The 19,769-nt window shown below is 46.6% G+C and overlaps 1 protein-coding gene across 1 annotated transcript in view; it reads left to right on the forward strand.

The window, feature by feature from the left end:
- Window positions 1–1,800: 1,800 nt before the first annotated feature.
- PRKCH (protein kinase C eta) overlaps window positions 1,801–19,769 on the forward strand; it is a 108,100-nt gene continuing 90,131 nt past the window's right edge. Inside the window, exon 1 of the mRNA XM_053404071.1 lies at window positions 1,801–2,374. Within this exon, the coding sequence (XP_053260046.1) occupies window positions 2,027–2,374 (348 nt within the window). The 5' untranslated portion in view covers window positions 1,801–2,026. The remainder of the gene's footprint in view (window positions 2,375–19,769) is intronic.

Consider the following 19,769-nt stretch of genomic DNA (forward strand, 5'->3'; position numbering starts at 1 on the left):
CCAGCTCTGAGGGCCTTCTGGCGGTTCCCTCGCTGCGAGAAGCCAGGTTACAGGGAACCAGGCAGAGGGCCTTCTCGGTAGTGGCGCCCACCCTGTGGAACGCCCTCCCATCAGATGTCAAGGAAATAAACAACTCTCTGACTTTTAGAAGACATCTGAAGGCAGCCCTGTTTAGGGAAGCTTTTAATGTTTGATGTTTTATTGTGTTTTTAATATTTTGTTGGGAGACACCCAGAGTGGCTGGGGAAACCCAGCCAGATGGACAGGGTATAAAAAATAAATTGTTGTTGTTGTTTGTTGTTGTAACCCTGCCCCCAGTTAACACAGTTAAAACAAACGAATGTTGCAAACGGAATTTAAAAAGGAAGGGGGAGCAAAGCAAAGAGAAACTAGATATTTATTTACAATTTGGTGACCCTTTATTTCATCTGTTAATGACAACCATGGGACAGACCAGTTATCATCCATTCGACAACAGATATGGCTATCATAACATCGACATACAAACATCAAATTAGCATCGCTGCGACAGGTTGATGGTGTGTTCCACTACGATGGACAAACCAAACTCCACCCTCCTGATAACTCCAAGCTGCATAATGAAACAAAATTTAATTTTTAACTGACTTGAATAGGAACGAATATGGGATGTTTCTTATTTGTTGTGATGCCTTACTTATTGTTTTCATGTTCAGCTTTGTAAATTTGTAAAACCCAATAAAAATATGCTTTTAAAAAGGTGGGGAGGGGAATAAAGAAAGCAATTTTATTTTATTTTTAAAAAATGCAAAGCAAGATGTGCCTCCACGTGGGTTGAGGTGCAAAGAAGTTGAGAAGACATTTCACCCTTCTTTTCCGGCTGCTCCTGTCCTCTGAGACAAGATGTTAATTTTGCTGGGGGGTGTGAAGAAGAAGAAGAAGTGGATATTCCAGCTGTGGCTCCTCCTCCGAGAAAGAGGGAGAGAGCGAAGTTGCCAACAGAGATTCAAATAAGTGGCTTTGGAGACACGCCTTCCTGGAGGAATCTGAAGGTGCAGCAATTGGCCGGAGACCTTTCCCAGCAAAGGAGCCAGGAGGGGGCGAGAAAGAGAGCTCTTTGCACTGTGGGGTTTGGAGAGTGTGTGCTTGTGATAAAATGACAGCTGTAGTTCTGAAGAACAGGTTAGAGCTACACACAGCAGCCGCCGCCGCCGGGACAAGTCCTTGCAAGGCTACTGGAAGCCCCACCCCTTGGCCTTCCCTTCTCGTGGGCTAGTCACATCTCTCAGGTGTTCCCCTTGCTCAACAACCGCTTGTGTTGGGTTGTTCTCTCTGTGTGTCTCTAAGGAGGAGGAGACGCTCTTCTCAAAGCACCCGGGCAGGAGAAGGAAGGAAGCAAATCCTGAGCAGAGAGAGAGGAAGATTCTGCCGAACTGAAAGCCTGCTCTCTCTTATCTGTGGATTTGTGGCTTGTGGTTTGGGTGAGCGGCTCAGGAAAAGGAGAGAAAGAGAGGTTTCCCCCCCCTTCTTACTCTGCTGCAGTTTCTTCCTGAACTAAAGGGAGGGGGGGAACTGAAGCGGTTTGTCTGTGAGAACCAAGAACAGCTAAGGGTGTTCGGTGGCTGATGTGCACAGAGCCGGGAGCGCTGGGGTGTTTGGCACCAGACGGCAGGGCTCTGGAAAGCTGCTTCGCTTCTCTCTCTCTCTCTCTCTCTCTCTCTCTCTGTGTGTGTGTGTGTGTGTTTCCATGCTCTGTTATCTCCCAAAGGAGGTGAAGGAATTAGCTCCTCTCCGCTGTGAAGAAGAGAAGTGATTCAGCAACTTGGTTCATCTCCTTCCTTCCTGGAAAGGGAAGGCAGGGGGGCAAAGGGCTGGGTTTGGGTCGGTGCCCTCGACAGCATGGCCCAGAAACCAGGAGCTGCCACCACAGGCTGCCCTGTCCCCTGAGGACTGCCAAGCTACTCTCCTGGCTACCACAGACTCAGTAGGACAGCACCGTACTTCTCCAAAGAGGAAGCATCCCTCTGTTTCCCCCCCGTCCGGAGCCATGAAGTTCAACGGCTACATGAAGGTGCGCATCGGGGAGGCTGTGGGGCTGCAACCCACCCGCTGGTCCCTCAGGCACACGCTCTTCAAGAAGGGGCAGCAGCTCCTGGACCCCTACATCACGCTGAGCGTGGACCAGGTGAGGGTGGGGCAGACCAGCACCAAGCAGAAGACCAACACGCCGACCTACAATGAGGAGTTCTGCGCCCCAGTCAACGATGGGCGGCAGCTGGAACTGGCCGTCTTCCACGGCACCCCCATTGGCTATGATGACTTTGTGGCCAATTGCACCGTGCACTTCCATGACCTCCTGCACGGCACCGGGTCCTCGGACAGCTTCGAAGGCTGGGTGAGTCACTGAGCTTCTCCTGGGGCTGTTTGGCATCTAAGGGAGCTTGGCACCTGTGCCCATTTGTGATGTGATGTGTGATGTTGTCTACCAGGGCTGGGGGAACGTGTGGCCCTCCAGATGTGTCAGGACTACTAAAACTCCCCTTCTCCCTGGCCATTGGCCGTGCTGGCTAGGGATAATGGAAACTGGAGCTAGAAACATCTGGAGAGCCATAGGTTCCCCTATGTGCATGTGTATGCTCAAGGACTCTCTTCCCTGCTTTGGGGTACTTGATGGTTTTGGGGGGTGGAATCAAGGCTTTTTCAGGTGTGTGTGCATGCAAAAAACCTGGTTACCAGGGTAGCTAGAAACCTGAAACCGGGGAACTTAAAAGAACAAATGAATTATCTTGCTGGGCCTGACCAAAGATCTCCCTCGGCCATCATACAATGATGGACATTGCTATTGATTATTACATTTCTCACCCAACCTTCACCATGAGGTTCCAGGAATCATAGAATTGGAAGGGACCCTGAGGGCCATCTAGTCCAACCCCCTGCAATGCAGGAATCTCAGCTGAAGCATCCATGACAGATGGCCACCCAACTTCTCCTCGAAAACCCCCAAGGAAGGAGAGTCCACCACCTCCCTAGGGAGTTTGTTCCACTGCTGAACAGCTCTTACAGCCAGAAAGTTTTTTCTGATGTTCAGTCGGAATCTCCTTCCTTGTAACTTGAAGCCATTGGCTGGAGTCCTACCCTCCAGAGCTTGAGAAAACAAGCTTGGTATTCAGACGATGGGCATCTACCAGGGAATGTCTGTATCTCAGTGGCAGAGCGTTTGCTGTGCATGCAAAAATTCCCAAGTTCAATTCCAGCATCTTCATGTCAGGCTGGGAAAGGTTCCTGCTTGAAGCCCTGGAGATTGAGATGGACCATTGGTCCAAGATGGCTTGAGGCAACTTCCTGTGTTATTCTGTCCTCTGATCATGTGGCATTTGGAGGTTCATCCTCTTTGAACATGCAAGTACCATCCATACTGACTTACAAAACCCTATACAGTGTGAGTTTTGAACCAATGGAGGTCCCTATGAGTCCCAATGGGCAGCAGCCCTCACTGGTTAGTGTACTGGGCTATGCCAGTGAGTTTTTCCTTTGGATTACACCATCTTTGGCTGTGGTTTGCTAAATGGCAACATGAGAGGCGGCCTTCTCAGTGGTGGCACCCCAGCTTTAGAACTCCCTACCCTCTGTGACCTAGCAGAGCAGACCCTGTGGCACCCGCTCTTTTAAGTCTTGGGCACCTGTCTTTCCGTATCATCTGATGACAGTATCGTCGTTGTTTGATGAGCTGCTGCTGATTTTAGCACCTGCATTGCGAATTTGAGATTGTTTGAGTTGTAACCTGCTCTGAAATTGCTGTGCAATGAAGAGCACGTAGGAAATGTTTCAAATACACGAATCAATAGCACCTTTCGCAATCCTCACCAAAAAGAAGGCAGAACCCTGTTGCCCCAGGACTTTTCTCTGTTTTTTCCAAAGCCATCTCACCTAATGGCTATCGCTGCACCTTGTGACAAGGTGTTCCATCACTTAATTATGTGTTTTCAGAAATCCTTCCTTTGCTCCTTAACCAATCCCAGCGTCTGGTGTTTTTCGGGTGCACCTGGTATCTGACATTTCACCCAGCCCTGCTCTGCGGCTGGTGTTCAAAATACCCAAAGGTGGTGCCTACCATTCTTGTAATATATATATATTTTTCTGGGTAAGCCAATGTTTATTTCTCAAGGAAAGAGATGCGTCTCATTGCTTCTCAACAGGATCTGAAGCCTTCTTTTTGAATAAAGTCGCATCCAAGTCTATGAGCTACATATTAATGAAAAGAAACTGGAAGAGAAATGAATCAGATGAATGGGTTTTTCAATCAGAATTCCATTTTCATTGAAATCCCTGCATTTTAATGGCTAAAACAAATGGGGCGCATTTGATGGGGGATGGGAAGGGAGGGAGAAGAGAAAACAGTAAGTTTGAGAGTCACCAAAAGCACAATTCAACACGGGTTTTATTCAGCAGTAAATCTCCTTGTTTCTATGGGATCTTGCTGCTAGGTAGGTAAGTGTGTGTGGAATCGCAGCCTTAAAACTTTTCAGAATGATTAGCTGGGTCCTGTGAGTGGCCAGGCATGATCTATTTTATCTTTTATCCTGTGCAGTTCAAAATCTTGCACGTTTGCAAAAGGTGGATGATTTGCTGCGCGAAGACGACATTTTTTTTGCCAACTATCTTGCACATCTAATGAGAAGGCTAGAGAGAGTGTTTACACCTCGCGGTCATTCAGGCATCAACAAGAAATGTGTGCCTATTGATTTCCCGCATCAGAAGACACGGGGGGAATTTGGAAATTTCTTAGGAAAGATGCCAGCTATTGAAAACCTTACACTTCAAATGTATTGGCCAGGGGGGGGGGGGAAACCTCTAAGCTGGCAATCCCCGTTGCCACATGGGGTGAAGGCACGTTGAACACGTAGACAGCCCTTCTCCTACAGAATTATTGAAGGACCCCTTTTCATCCGGTTACTGTAGTGCTGAATGTGTCAGGCAAAGACACACTCAAAGAAGCAGGCCTCAGCTACCTGGTCAGAGCTTCCTTGTCGGAGATTTGCTGCTGCCTTTAAATCAGACTCGCTTAGTGGTAGATAAGCCTGTTAATTCCATTTTATCGTTTCCCCCGAATCTTATGTTCAGCTTGCAGCAGCTTGTGATTTGAAAACCCTCACAGAAATTCACTAGTGTGAATTTGTGTGCATTCCTCCTAAGGAAGACATTTTGTGTGTGCATTTTTGCCTAATGTAAATATTTTTTTTTTGCCAGCAATTTCCCTTAACAAGGCACTTTTGCATGTTGCTTTCCACAAGCACATGCATTTTTATTTTTATTTTTTTTAAAAATCTACCCTTTCCCCATATATATATATATATATGGTTTTTGAAGGCTTGGTTTTTTTGGAAAACCACATTGCAAAATTCAGAGGAAGTTTGAAACGTACCTGCGTTTCAGTTTGTTTTGGGAAGCGTTAATTCAGAACTAGGTTTGCATTGAAATGAGAGCTGTGCGGGATTGTCCCCCATCTCTAGGGGGAATCTGTGGGACCCCCCCAAAAAAATCTCATTGGACCCTCTACACCCATCAGCTCCTGCCAATGTAGCCAGCAGTCAGAGATGATGGGAGTTGTGCTCCAACATCAGCTGGAGGTCCACAGGTTCCCCATTCCATAGATAGAGTTGGAAGGGACCCCGAGGGTCATCTAGTCCAACCCTCCGCAGTGCAGGAATCGCAGCGAGAGAATTCCTTGCCCTGGTTTTCTTATAATCTCCCAAGTCTTCTGCCAGGGCTGACTCCTTCATCCTCTTCTTCCATCATTTCCACTGGCACTTACTATTTTTTTTTAATAATAATATTTTATTAAATTTAACAATAAGGAAAGACATCACCAAACAAAGGACAATAAAAGCACAAAACCAAGATTTCACAATACATAAAATACCTAAAATACAAACATTTAACCTAAAAAAGAAAAAAGAGAAAAGAAAGAAAGAAAAGAAAAAAAAACACCAGTCAACACACAGAAGTAAAATAAGAAAAAACACAAGTCACTCTTTTCTAATTATTCAACATTAATTAACTTATTTTCCTGACTTCCTCACGTCTCCCTTTTTTGTATCCCTTTTTGACAGTTGGTTCAGCAAATTCATATCCTACCACTTTGTCCTTAAGTATCCTACCTCCCAAATTTATAATTTCAAACTTTCACTCTCGTCACTAAAACCCCTTCATTTCATTTCAATGTCATCAGCATTCATACATTTTACACTGCTTCTGTAAATAAATTTTAAATTTCCTCCAATCTTCTTCCACCAACTCTTCTCCCTGGTCTCGGATTCTGCCAGTCATCTCAGCCATTTCCATATAGTCGATTACTTGCATCTGCCATTCTTCCAAGGTGGGTAATTCTTGTGTCTTCCAATGCTTTGCAATGAGTATTCTTGCTGCTGCTGTAGCGTACATAAAGAAAGTTCTATCCTTCTTTGGCACCAATTGGCCAACTATGCCCAGGAGAAAGGCCTCTGGTTTCTTCACAAAAGTGTATTTGAATATCTTTTTCAATTCATTATAAACCATCTCCCAGAAAGCCTTGATCCTCGGGCACGTCCACCAAAGGTGAAAGAATGTGCCTTCAATTTCTTTACATTTCCAACATTTATTATCGGGCAAATGGTAAATTTTTGCAAGCTTGACTGGGGTCATGTACCACCTGTACGTCATTTTCATAATATTCTCTCTTAAGGCATTACATTTCCACTGGCACTTAAACACCCCTTGCTTGCAGGCAGCTCCACTGCTGATAGAAGACAAATAATAATAATAATAATAATAATAATAATAATAATAATAATAATTTATTTGTACCCCGCCCAAACTAATACCTCATCCTTTGCAATGTTAGTTATTTTCTGCTTTTCATAGCTTATTTCGCGGGCCTGTGGACTGTGCCCGTGCAACAGAAACTAACAAGGCTATGTGCTCCCTGCTGAATTCTTCAATCGACCACTGAACCTACAGGGAAGGTGGCTGAGATATTCCTGAGGGGGCTGGGCCACATAGCAGTCCTCCCCGCATCCAATAATATACAATACACCATAATGCCATTGGCCTGATTCAGAGATAATGGATAAACTATGGCTTCACCACTGTTCCTGAGGCTTTCAGGTGGCCCCTGAGCCTCTTCACTGTGTCCAAACAGTCGTCTCCTAGCAAACAAGCAGCAATGGGAGTGAGAAGGAGTCAGCTTTGAATGTTCTTTCGTTGCAGGGGGTTGGACTTGGAAGGCGATTGGGCTGGATCCGGCCCCCGGGCCTTAGTTTGCCTACCCATGGATTAGACATTCTTCTGGAAGAAAAATTTACTGGAGGCTCAATTGACTTCTAAATTGCCTTCTAAATCTGGTCTGCGGACGGTCCGGGAATCAGCATGTTTTTACATGAGTTGAATGTGTCCTTTTATTTAAAATGCATCTCTGGGTTATTTGTGGGGCATAGGAATTCGTTCATATTCCCCCCCCAAAAAAATATAGTCCGGCCCCCACAAGGTCTGAGGGACAGTGGACCAGCCCCCTGCTGAAAAAGTTTGCAGACCCCTGCTCTTCATGATGAAACTAAATTGGATCTTCACATTCAAAGGTGAAGTATCAGGCGCTTGTGGATGACAACAGGGTGGCTGTAACCATCCTTCCTGCCCTGTGAGCTGCCAAAAGCATTCTGGCTGTCCATCACCGGAAACAGTACACTGGGCTTGGTGGAATTGGTGTGATCTAGCCAGGCAGTGCATTGTGCTCATACTTGTAGATTCTTTCTGAGCCTTTGTCCTTAAAGGAAATGCCGCTATGGGTCCTGCACAGAAAGGAAAGAGTGAACCATTAAACAATAGCTTTCGAATACAGACGAATGCCAATAACTTTCAAACACAGACAGGTTGCTTTAAGAGCTGCGTTATGGAATTTAGAACAGTGTGAAATTCTGAAGGATGACTGTCCTTCAGTTCACATCTTGTTTTGGGGAAGTGTGAGTTTGTTACGTTCACCTTTAAATGCAAACTTAATCAAATTTCTCCTGTACTCAGATGAATAGGGACGCGGGTGGCACTGTGGGTTAAACCACAGAGCCTAGGACTTGCCGATCAGAAGGTTGGCGGTTCCAATCCCCATGACGGGGTGAGCTCCCGTTGCTTGGTCCCTGCTCCTGCCAACCTAGCAGTTCGAAAGCACGTCAAAGTGCAAGTAGATAAATAGGTACCACTCCGGCAGGAAGGTAAACGGCGTTTGCGTGTGCTGCTCTGGTCCACCAGAAGCGGTTTAGTCATGCTGGCCACATGACCCGGAAGCTGTACGCTGGCTCCCTCGGCCAATAAAGCGAGATGAGCACCACAACCCCAGAGTCGGCCACGACTAGACCTAATGGTCAGGGGTCCCTTTACCTTTTACTCAGATGAATATTGCGAGGATAGAACGCTATGCCTTGATCAAGCCTTTGAAAAGGAGGCTAATGTTCAGCAGCTTCCTCTTTTCATGGCAGTCCTGCAGGCCAGGGAAATCGGAACACATTTATTGAGTTGTTTCAGGGTGGGTAGTCCTGGGGTTTTGCCTCCCGTGGATGTGCCTTAGCTGCTTCAGGGGAGGAGAGCCTGTGGTTTTTGTTAGGCCACCTGAAGTCCCACTTGTGATCTTGCTTCTTGTGGCAGGTAGACAAAGGTAAACAAAACTCTTGGCCTCCCTCTGAGCCTCTGTGTCCATTAGGCAATGTGGGTGGAGTTTGTTTGAACATATTCGTTTCAGCTTAACAAATGAGGTTTTGCCCACACATGATCTTAAGAGGAACGACTTTCCTTCTTAACGTTGCATCACGGACCGAGTTCGGTGGTTTCATTTCTGATCTTTTTCTTGTGTGGGTGGGATTCAATCACATGCAGGCAAATTCGGGTCGCCCAATTAAAGCAAATTTGGTACTGAGGCAGGACAAACCCGTTCTCTTCCCCACCCACCCGCTGAACTTTTTTGCAGCAAGGTTCATGACGGGGGAACACACTGGAAAGTGTGGGGTGGAAATTTATCGAGGCGACATTGTATGTAACCTCTCTGCAACCAAATCAAGGTCAAAGCACGATAATCAGGTTGCCTGGAAGCGATCCAAATCTCACTGGTATTCTTATTCTGGCAGTGTTGCAGCACTGCAGCTTCCGGATTGGCCCTTTGCACGGAGGAGCTCAGTGTGCATATGTTGGCACATCGCTTCACATGGCAGTTGGATATGTGCCTGGCATGGGGCATAGCAAGTGCATGTGTATCACTAGGGTCAGGGACAGGTTTGTTGTTGTTTAGTCGTTTAGTCATGTCCGACTCTTCGTGACCCCATGGACCAGAGCACGCCAGGCACTCCTGTCTTCCACTGCCTCCCTCAGTTTGGTCAAACTCATGCAGGTAGCTTTGAGAACACTGTCCAACCATCTCGCCCTCTGTCATCCCCTTCTCCTTGTGCCCTCCATCTTTCCCAACATCAGGGTCTTTTCCAGGGAGTCTTCTCTTCTCATGAGGTGGCCAAAGTATTGGAGCCTCAGCTTCAGGATCTGTCCTTCCAGTGAGCACTCAGGGCTGATTTCCTTAAGAATGGAGAGGTTTGATCTTCTTGCTGTCCATGGGACTCTCAAGAGTCTCCTTCAGCACCATAATTCAAAAGCATCCATTCTTCGGCGATCAACCTTCTTTATGGTCCAGCTCTCACTTCCATACATCACTACTGGGAAAACCATAGCTTTTACTATATGGACCTTTGTTGGCAAGGTGATGTCTCTACTTTTTAAGATGCTGTCTAGGTTTGTCATTGCTTTTCTCCCTAGAAGCAGGCGTCTTTTAATTTCGTGGCTGCTGTCACCATCTGCAGTGATCATGGAGCCCAAGAAAGTAAAATCTCTCACTGCCTCCATTTCGTCCCCTTCTATTTATTTGCCAGGAGGTGAGCTCCTCATATTCCCATTCTTGACTTCAGCTCTTCTCATTTCCCCATTTGCAAATATGCGCATGCGTGTGTCCTCACGAAAATTCACCAGCATTTCAGTGTGAATTTGCCTTAACCAGGGACACATACCCCTGCTTGTTTCGCTTGCCAATCCCTACCAAATCTCCACCAAACCCCATTCCCCAGGGCCATAGCTCAGCAGAAGGACATGTGTTGGGGATGCAGAAGGTGCCATGTTCAGGCCCTGGCATCTTCAGGTGGGGCCTGAAATGTCTCCTGTTTGAAATCTTGCAGAGCCACTACCCATCATTGCAAACAAGTCTGAGCTAGGTAGACATTACAGTACAGTACCAATATTTTTTGTCACTTCCCAAAACTATTTGCAATAGAATAACATATATAAAACAGCTATATATATAAAACCTTGAAAACAGCTGCTTTATCTAGCTGGCTAGTTATTTATCTGTCTTTCTATGTATATGGAGACTGAAGTTATAACTGGCTAGACTTTATCCATGTAATAGTAAAATCCTCTAATTTTACAATTTCGATATGTTAAAGAATCTGTACCAATAGAAGACATTAACACAACATCTCTTAACTGCTGCCGTGATTATTATTTGTCAAAATTGTAGGCGGGGGATGGGAAAATCATCCACATGAGAATGGATGTCTTAAATCTGGGGCATAGTATGCGTGGTTGAGCTTACATATCTAGTAAGAACCAGAGAGGGTAGACAAGAAGAAGATGTTTTTATCGAGAGATTAACTATAATTAATCCAGAATGCGACAGCTAGATGGGTGACTGGGAGTAGCTGCTGAGACCATATAACATTGGTCCTGAAAGACCTATATTGGCTCTCAGTACATTTCCAAGCAGAATTCAAAGTGTTGGTGCTGACCTTTAAAGCCCTAAACGGCCTTGGCCTAGTATATCTGAAGGAACATCTCCACCCCCATTGTTCAGCCTGGACACTGAGGTCCACCTCCGAGGGCCTTCTAGTGGTTCCCTCCCTGCGAGAAGTGAGGGTGCAGGGAACCAGACAGAGGGTCTTCTTGGTAGTGCCACCTGCTCTGTGGAACGCCCTCCCACTAGATGTCAAGGAAATAAACAACTACAGTATCTGACTTTTAGTAGACATCTGAAGACAGCCCTGTTTCGGGAAGTTTTTAATGTTTGATGTTTTTAATATCCTGTTGGAAGCTGCCCAGAGTGACTGGGGAGGCCTGGCCAGAGGGGCATGATATAAGTAATAAATTGTTGTTGTTGTTGTTGTTGTTAGCAGATTAGTAAGATACAGAGTAATGTAAACCCATTTGCCTTTCTTGGAACCTTGTGATATGATTTTATTGTGTTTGCTTTTGTTGTGGAAATCTGCCCCATCATGTTTAGCGCCAGATGTTCCTTTCTACTTTTATTCCATTTGCCCTACGCTGCTATACTCTTATGTTATAAACAAATATATGCAAAAAAGTTAAGAAACTGTTGCATATATAAAAACATTTGCATATATAAAAAACAAATTTGAGAACAGTTATAAATATAAAAAGTAGTTTTAAGCATGTGCCTAAAACCAATTCAAATCCAGTACAAACTCCAGCTGAGATAATGATTTTCAAAGGCTCCTTAGAAGACGAACGCTTTTAAGCGGCACTGAAAAGAGCAGGTGCCTGGCTGATTTGCAGTGGCAGGGAGTTCCAAAGGGTGCCACATTAAAGCTCCAGTTCTGACACCATGAGGAACATAGTTCTGCATAAACAGGCATTTGCAGCATACGCAGATCGATGCAGCGATCGATTAGGAATGTAGGGGAAGTGGTGATCTCTTAGATATCTTTGTCTCAAGCTGTCTTCATACACCAATAGCAACACTTTAAACCTAGCCTGGTAGCTAATTGACAGCCAATGGCCTGGCTGTATAAAGCAAGCTCCTTCTACTTTGGGCTTGCTTGAGGCCTTGCCAGGTCTGTGACTCATGCAAAAATGCAGGGAGTGGGCTCTTCTGAGGAACAGGTAGTTCTGATGTTGCACATGCCTTTCACTTGATAGTACCCCCCTGAAAGAAGCAGGAGGAGATGTTGCATCAATCCTGGCTCTCCTTGGGAAGGGCCCCATCGTCCCCAGTCACCAGACACAACCCACTGGAAATTCCACGAGGCACAACCGCAAGGACTTAATAAGTCTCTCAAGCCTTCGACCCAGATCCTCTGCTTTCTTTCCAAAACAAAACCAAAGCAGCAGTAGGGAAGCAGACATCTGTAATAAGGACTCCGCGGCTGCTGTAATTACATCGCAACCTCTTGCCTTGGTGCCAGAGGGGCATGTCCGATGAGCACAAATATGTTTTGACATATTTTGGCAGAGGTTTTAGCGCGTGGCAGGTGCAGAGGAAAGTGCGCTTGGGCTGCGTTGCATGCTTAAAAATATATTATTTGGTTTTTCGTATTAAAATTTGACAGTTACATATCCAACATACAACATTAAAACAAGATTCCAAGGAATCTCTTGGCCTTCCCTCTTCTCCTTTGTGGGTCCTATTGTTACAGTAATCATTTCCTCCTGCATCTTTTATGATGATCCAATTTTTTTATCTCTCCACTGTGTCCAAAATTCACCATTAAACTACAAGTGATATTCCAACCCTACTAACGATTTTAACTGTTTACAATGGTTTTTAAGATAAGTCATAAATTTCCCCCATTCCTTATTAAAATTTTGGTCTTCCTGATTTCTGATTCTTCCGGTCATTTTTGCCATTTCGGCACAATCTGTCAGTCTGATCTGCCATTCTTCTCTGGGAGGGACTTTATCTTCTTGTGCACTTTAAATTTTGATGCGATCTTCTGAGATCGGGATTTGAATAGCGGCGGACAGAAAAGCCTCTCCTTGCAGCAGATCTCCTGTGCTTCACCTGGTCTTTCATGCTGGTCAGCCACCCAGGCTCAAGATGCTGCGAAACAGAAAATGGTGCCCCGCCTCTTCTTTGTCGGACGTCCTCCTGTCACACCCCACAGACACTGCCTGAAGTTACTGGAGGTGGCCTGGGTGCAATGAAGGTTGAAGGAGAAGGAGAAGAGGAGGGGGAGGAGGGGGAGGAGAGGGAGGAGGAGGAGTTTGGACTTGATATCCCACCTTTCACTCCCCTTAAAGGTAAAGCGTAAAGGGACCCCTGACCATTAGGTCCAGTCGTGACCGACTCTGGGGTTGGGGCGCTCATCTCTCTTTACTGGCCAAGGGAGCTGGCGTACAGCTTCCGGGTCATGTGGCCAGCATGACTAAGCCGCTTCTGGCGAACCAGAGCAGTGCACGGAAATGCTGTTTACCTCCCCGCCGAAGTGGTACCTATTTATCTACTTGCACTTTGACGTGCTTTCGAACTGCTAGGTTGGCAGGAGCAGGGACCGAGCAACGGGAGCTCACCCCATCGCTGGGATTCGAACCACCGGAGGAGTTTGGATTTGATATCCCACTTTATCACTAACCTAAGGAGTCTCAAAGCAGCTGACAATCTCCTTTCCCTTCCTCCCCCAGCAACAAACACTCTGTGAGGTGAGTGGGGCTGAGAGACTTCACAGAAGTGTGACTAGCCCAAGGTCACCCAGCAGCTGCATGCGGGGAATCGAACCCAGTTCACCAGATTAAGAGTCCACTGCTCTTAACCACTACACCACTGCTGGCTCTGGACATGCCGTCCCTCCTGCCTGTCTCCAGCCTGCCACCTGAGGTGGCCTCCTGACTAAGCCTCACGGGCCTGGCAGTCACCTGAGCTGTCCTTAGGAGCCATCGCTCTCTCTCATGCACCTAATCTTTCCCAGCAGTTGGGAGAGGGCAGAATTCGAGCGATTAGCCACATGGAGCAGTCTGCACACAGGCCAGAGCAGGGTCCAGGACAAAGCACGGGACCATCTGGGAATGCAACGTTCTGTGCCTTCGGGCTCGGCGATATATTGAGAATATCGTCCAAAACCGGTTCGAAGTCCATAATTTTGACCTGGCCACATGATGCATGTGTGTCTGTGTGCTATGCAGAAATCACAATGTGGGGGAAACCGCGAAGCCAGCCGATGCCTTCACAGAGCTCCATCCTTATTTCAGACATTGTGATATACCGGTATATGGCGATGCTTAACTGGTGATATATCACAAAGTTGAAAACCAGATATTGCGCAGCCCTCCTATGCTAAGCAGTGAAGCCAAACAGATAGGCAGTTAATGGCTAAATCCTCGCTTGGTCACCAAAGGCTTCCCATCCTCTGGCCTCTGGCCTATCCCTCACCACTGGATCACATCCCTTATACATCTCCTGGGATAGCTCAGCCAGGAGAGCATGGGAATCTCAGTTTCAGGGTTCTGGGTTCGAGTCCCATATTGGACAAAAAGATTCCTGCATTGCAGTGGGTTGGACTAGGTCATCCTCATGGTCAACTTTACAATTCTGTCATTCTTCTGTTTCCCCTCTGTGAGTCACGATGCAGCTGCAAAGGGCTCTTCGGCCTGATTTTTCCGAGTGGGAACAGCAACAGAGTCCTTGGAAGAGCCTCGTCTTTATGAATTTCGCTTGCTCTCACCTTCTCCTGCCAGTGTGGTGTAGTGGTTAAGAGCGGTGGACTCGTAATCTGGTGAACCGGGTTCGCTTCCCCGCTCCTCCACATGCAGCTGCTGGGAGACCTTGAGCCAGTCACACTTCTCTGAAGTCTCTCAGCCCCACTTGCCTCACAGAGTGTTTGTTGTGGGGGAGGAAGGGAAAGGAGAATGTTAGCTGCTCTGAGACTCCTTTGGGTAGTGATAAAACGGGATATCAAATCCAAACTCTTCTTCTCTTCTTCTCCTCCTTGATAAGCTAGTCTTCTTCGTGCAGGGAATTCTCCCAGCCCACTGGTGCAGAGCAGCATTCAATCATGTGAACAGCCCCCAGTCTGAGGTGTTGTAGTCCAGGCACCATTTCATGTTGTTGTTGTTCCCCACCCATCTGACTGTAAATCAGGTGTCAAAAAATAAAAAAGGGTAGTCAGGTGTCTTTCTTTACAGAGGCCGCTCCTCTATTTGAAGCAGATGCCTGCAGAATGCAGGATTGAAATCTCCCCTCATGAGTTAAATCCTGCTGGGTGCTTCTTCGCCAGTGTGCTCTCTGCCCTCACCACTGAAGGTACAGGCAGCCGGGGCAACCCAACCTATCAGGCACGTGACACCATTATTTGTTTGTTTGTTTATTTATATTTATATGCCACCTTTATCTTCCAAGGAGCTCAAGGTGGTGTACATGGTTTTCTCCTCCTTCCCATTTCACCCTCACAACAACCCTGTGAGGGAGATTAGGCTAACAGACGGTGACTGACTCCAAGCCCACCCAGTGAGCTTCATGGTCAGGATTCGAACCCTGGTCTCCTGGGTCCTAGTCCAACACTCTAACCACTTGACCACACTGTTGCTAGATGGTGTTTCCATGGTTTTTTGAAGAAACCGGTGTTGAAAAGTGGGGCATTTAGAAGTCAGTAGATGATGAAGGAGACATTTGGGGTTGTGTCACTGACTTCGTGCTTCTGAATCCGGCACCTCAGGGTGCTCAGCAACTGTTTTCCACAGGAACTGAGCTCCCCGCAGCAAAGCGCCCCTGTGGCCCGTTGAGAAACCCACACTGCAGACGCGTGTGGGTGTTTCTCGCGCCTCACAGGCTTCTGAGATCTTTCCATTTCTCGGCTCTTAATTTTTCCGGTCGGTCATTAGCTTCTTGCACTATTTACCACACAGCTATTTATAGCGGAGGCAGCTTTGTGCGGTGCTTCAGTCGGCTGCGCTCGAGAGCAATCTCTGGCAGAAAGAAAGTGCGTGGTGAGGGGGGAGGAAGTCACTTGGAACGGATGAGGCCTAAACCTGGACAGCACCTTTTCCAGGGACTGGATTCTCCCCACTCTGGCCCCTATGTGTGGAGGCGGGCGTGTGTATTTATTTTTATTATGATTAAATTTATTAAATTTATATAACTGCCCTTCATCAAGAGATCATAGGGCATTTCACAGAGCAAAATACAAGATAAAGCACAAGTAAATGATTGAACCAAAACAATAACCCCACCTCTGACATTGCCAGACATTTGTGTGGGGTCACAAAGTTGGAGCACAGCACACAGTGGAACTGTGGAACTCCCTGCCACAGGAGTAAGTGATGGGCCCCCAGCTTTGTTGTTGTTATTTAGTCGTTTAGTCGTGTCCGACTCTTCGTGACCCCATGGACCAGAGCACGGCAGGCACTCCTGTCTTCCACTGCCTCCCGCAGTTTGGTCAAACTCATGCTGGTAGCTTCGAGAACACTGTCCAACCATCTCGTCCTCTGTTGTCCCCTTCTCCTTGTGCCCTCCATCTTTCCCAACATCAGGGTCTTTTCCAGGGAGTCTTCTCTTCTCATGAGGTGGCCAAAGTATTGGAGTCTCAGCTTCAGGATCTGTCCTTCCAGTGAGCACTCAGGGCTGATTTCCTTCAGAATGGAGAGGTTTGATCTTCTTGCAGTCCATGGGACCCTCAACAGTCTCCTCCAGCACCATAATTCAAAAGCATCAATTCTTGGGCGATCAGCCTTCTTTATGGTCCAGCTCTCACTTCCATACATCACTACTGGGAAAACCATAGCTTTAACTATATGGACCTTTGTTGGCAAGGTGATGTCTCTGCTTTTTAAGTTGCTGTCTAGGTTTGTCATTGCCCCCAACTTAGATGGCTTCAAAGGAGAATTGGGCCAAATCATGGAGGAGAATGCTATCGACAGCTGCTATTATTTATTGCATTTCTATTCCACCTACCCCTAAATGAGCTCAAAGTGGTGTATGTGGTTCTCCCCTTCCTCATTTAATCCTGACAAAAGCCCTATGAGGAAGGTTAGACTGAGTGGAAGTGACTGGCCCAGGGTACCCAGCGAGCTCCATGGAAGAGTGGAGAATTCAACCCTGATCTACTCTGCTTCCATGGTCAAAGGCAAATAATGCATGTGCCTTGAGATATCTTAATATTGTGGTCTGGCTCAAGAAATATTACCGCACGAGGCAAAGGAAATAACTCTTCTACGTATAAAAGCTCAGCTGGTCTGAGAACTGAAACTTCAAGACTGGTGACAAGATGGGATATTTCTGGTCAACCTCAGGTGGACGACATCGCTCAGTATCTTTAAGGCTGCCCCTTATATAGACACCCAAGAGATCGCTCTCTGAAACCTTTGTTCACACAAGCAAGCAGATACACCCGGGCAGAAATGGTTTGGTTTCCTTGGAGTGACAACAATAGCTTTGTAAGACAGAGAGTGGTCCTCTACGTACAGTGATACCTCGGGTTACAGACACTTCAGGTTGCGCATTTTCGTGTTAAGGACACGACGAAACCAGGAAGTACCGGAACGGGTTACTTCCGGGTTTCGGCGCTTGCACATGCGCAGAAGCGCTAAATCGTGCTTTGCACATGTGCAGAAGTGCAACCCACGCGTGTGCAAACGCAGCACTGCGGGTTGCGGATGCTGCGGGTTGCCAACGTGCCTCCCACACAGATCATGTTCGCAACCCAAGTGTACTGGCCACCAAAATAATAATAATAAAAATAAAAATCAGGAAAAAGGAGTTAGACAAAATCACTATAAATTGTTGTGGCGATTCAGAGGTTTAATGTGAAATCAAGCTGGATTCGAGTTTGTTGGTGTCTCTGGTAACTTCTCTCTCTTACATCACGGGTGTTGGGCTTATATTATGGATCCATATTCTTTTTTTAAAAATCAGGACTATGGCTTGTCATGGCCTTTGCTAGGACAATAAGTTTAAAAGGAAGAATTCAGCTGCAGAGTGGCTGCAGAGTGGCTCCTCATCAAGGAGTTACCCTGTTGAAACGTCAGCCTTCAACTGCAGCGCTAGGAGAAACCACAAGTGTCCCGGGTTGGATGTTATTTCCTTGTTTCTTTATCAGGAATATCCTAATAATAACACAACAAGTTTACTAAGTGCTTTATATTATAATGGCTCTGTATGGTAGACCAAACATTACCTTCCCATTAAAGGTATCAACAACCTCAGATATGCAGATGACACAACCTTGATGGCAGAAAGTGAGGAGGAATTAAAGAACCTTTTAATGAGGGTGAAAGAGGAGAGCGCAAAATATGGTCTGAAGCTCAACATCAAAAAAACGAAGATCATGGCCACTGGTCCCATCACCTCCTGGCAAATAGAAGGGGAAGAAATGGAGGCAGTGAGAGATTTTACTTTCTTGGGCTCCATGATGACTGCAGATGGTGACAGCAGTCACGAAATTAAAAGACGCCTGCTTCTTGGGAGAAGGGCAATGACAGGCCTAGACAGCATCTTGAGAAGTAGAGACATCACCTTGCCAACAAAGGTTTGTATAGTTAAAGCTATGGTTTTCCCAGTAGTGATGTATGGAAGTGAGAGCTGGACCATAAAGAAGGCTGATCGCCGAAGAATTGATGCTTTTGAATTCTGGTGCTGGAGGAGACTCTTGAGAGTCCCATGGACTGCAAGAAGATCAAACCTCTCCATTCTGAAGGAAATCAGCCCTGAGTGCTCACTGGAAGGACAGATCCTGAAGCTGAGGCTCCAGTACTTTGGCCACCTCATGAGAAGAGAAGACTCCCCGGAAAAGACTCTGATGTTGGGAAAGATGGAGGGCACAAGGAGAAGGGGGTGACAGAGGACGAGATGGTTGGACAGTGTTCTCGAGGCTACCAGCATGAGTTTGACCAAACTGTGGGAGGCAGTGGAAGACAGGAGGGCCTGGCGTGCTCTGGTCCATGGGGTCACGAAGAGTCGGACACAACTAAACGACTAAACAACAACAAACCTTGCAAGCTCCCAGCTGAATTGAAATCTAAACCAGAAATCTCTTGCACAACCATTTGCCTGTTCTAGCTGCTACACCTGCTCTGCATATTTCAAATACTTATTTTCTTTCCGTAATGCTTATACAAAGACATTTGAGCACCCCTTTCTACAGTATCTTATGACGGAAGGGAAACACCCAGGATTATTTTGCCTTGTGATTGTCCATGGTTTCTGTAGGGGAACTTATATAACATACTTCCTGCATTCCACTTTTGTGTATTCACTTTAAAGGGAAGTTAGAAAGATGAACTAGCAACTGCCTGTGTCTTCCGCCGAAGGAGACCTGTGTCAAATAGAGCAGTGATTTCAGAAGAAGGGCCATCTCTGCGACAAATGGGAATATTTGGATAAGCTGGGGAAATTCCAGAGTCGACAAAATCTAGGCCAGATACAATATGAGCTGGAAACTTTTTTCTTTGATATTGTTCTCACAATGGGTGTTGTTGACACAAAATGCTAAAAACAGAGTTTATCGCTTCTATAAATTGAAACAGCCAATTTGATGTGAAGTCCTCCCCTTTTTTGTATAATACACACAAAGAGATGTTTTCTAGATCCATCCTTTGGGGTGGGGGAAGAGAACGCATTGCATCTCTGCATCAAGGCCTCTCTTCCTGGCATTCCCAACTGCAAAGAAAGGATGAAACACCATCTGTGCCACCATGGCAGAACAAGGTGGTTTGTAAATCTCCTTTTTTAAGAACCTTCCATGTGCTGAGCTTTTAGGTGGGGCTGGCCCATCCATGAGGCAAGTTGAGGTGGTTGCCTCAAGCGGCAGGAACCACAGGAACAGCAGGCCTGGGCTCCAAGGAATACATCGCCCGCTTCTTCTTCTTCTGCTGCTGCTGCAGCTGCAGTAACAGCTGTGACACACTCCCTGTCTCCTTGACAGCCCCTGCCATGATGCGTCTACAGTGATCTTACGGCGAATAGGAGGTGCTGTTGGTCTCCTCCCACCAGCGATTGGGCGCCTGGGGCG

Source organism: Podarcis raffonei, chromosome 1, assembly GCF_027172205.1.
Source record: "Podarcis raffonei isolate rPodRaf1 chromosome 1, rPodRaf1.pri, whole genome shotgun sequence".
Taxonomy (NCBI): Eukaryota; Metazoa; Chordata; class Lepidosauria; order Squamata; family Lacertidae; genus Podarcis; species Podarcis raffonei.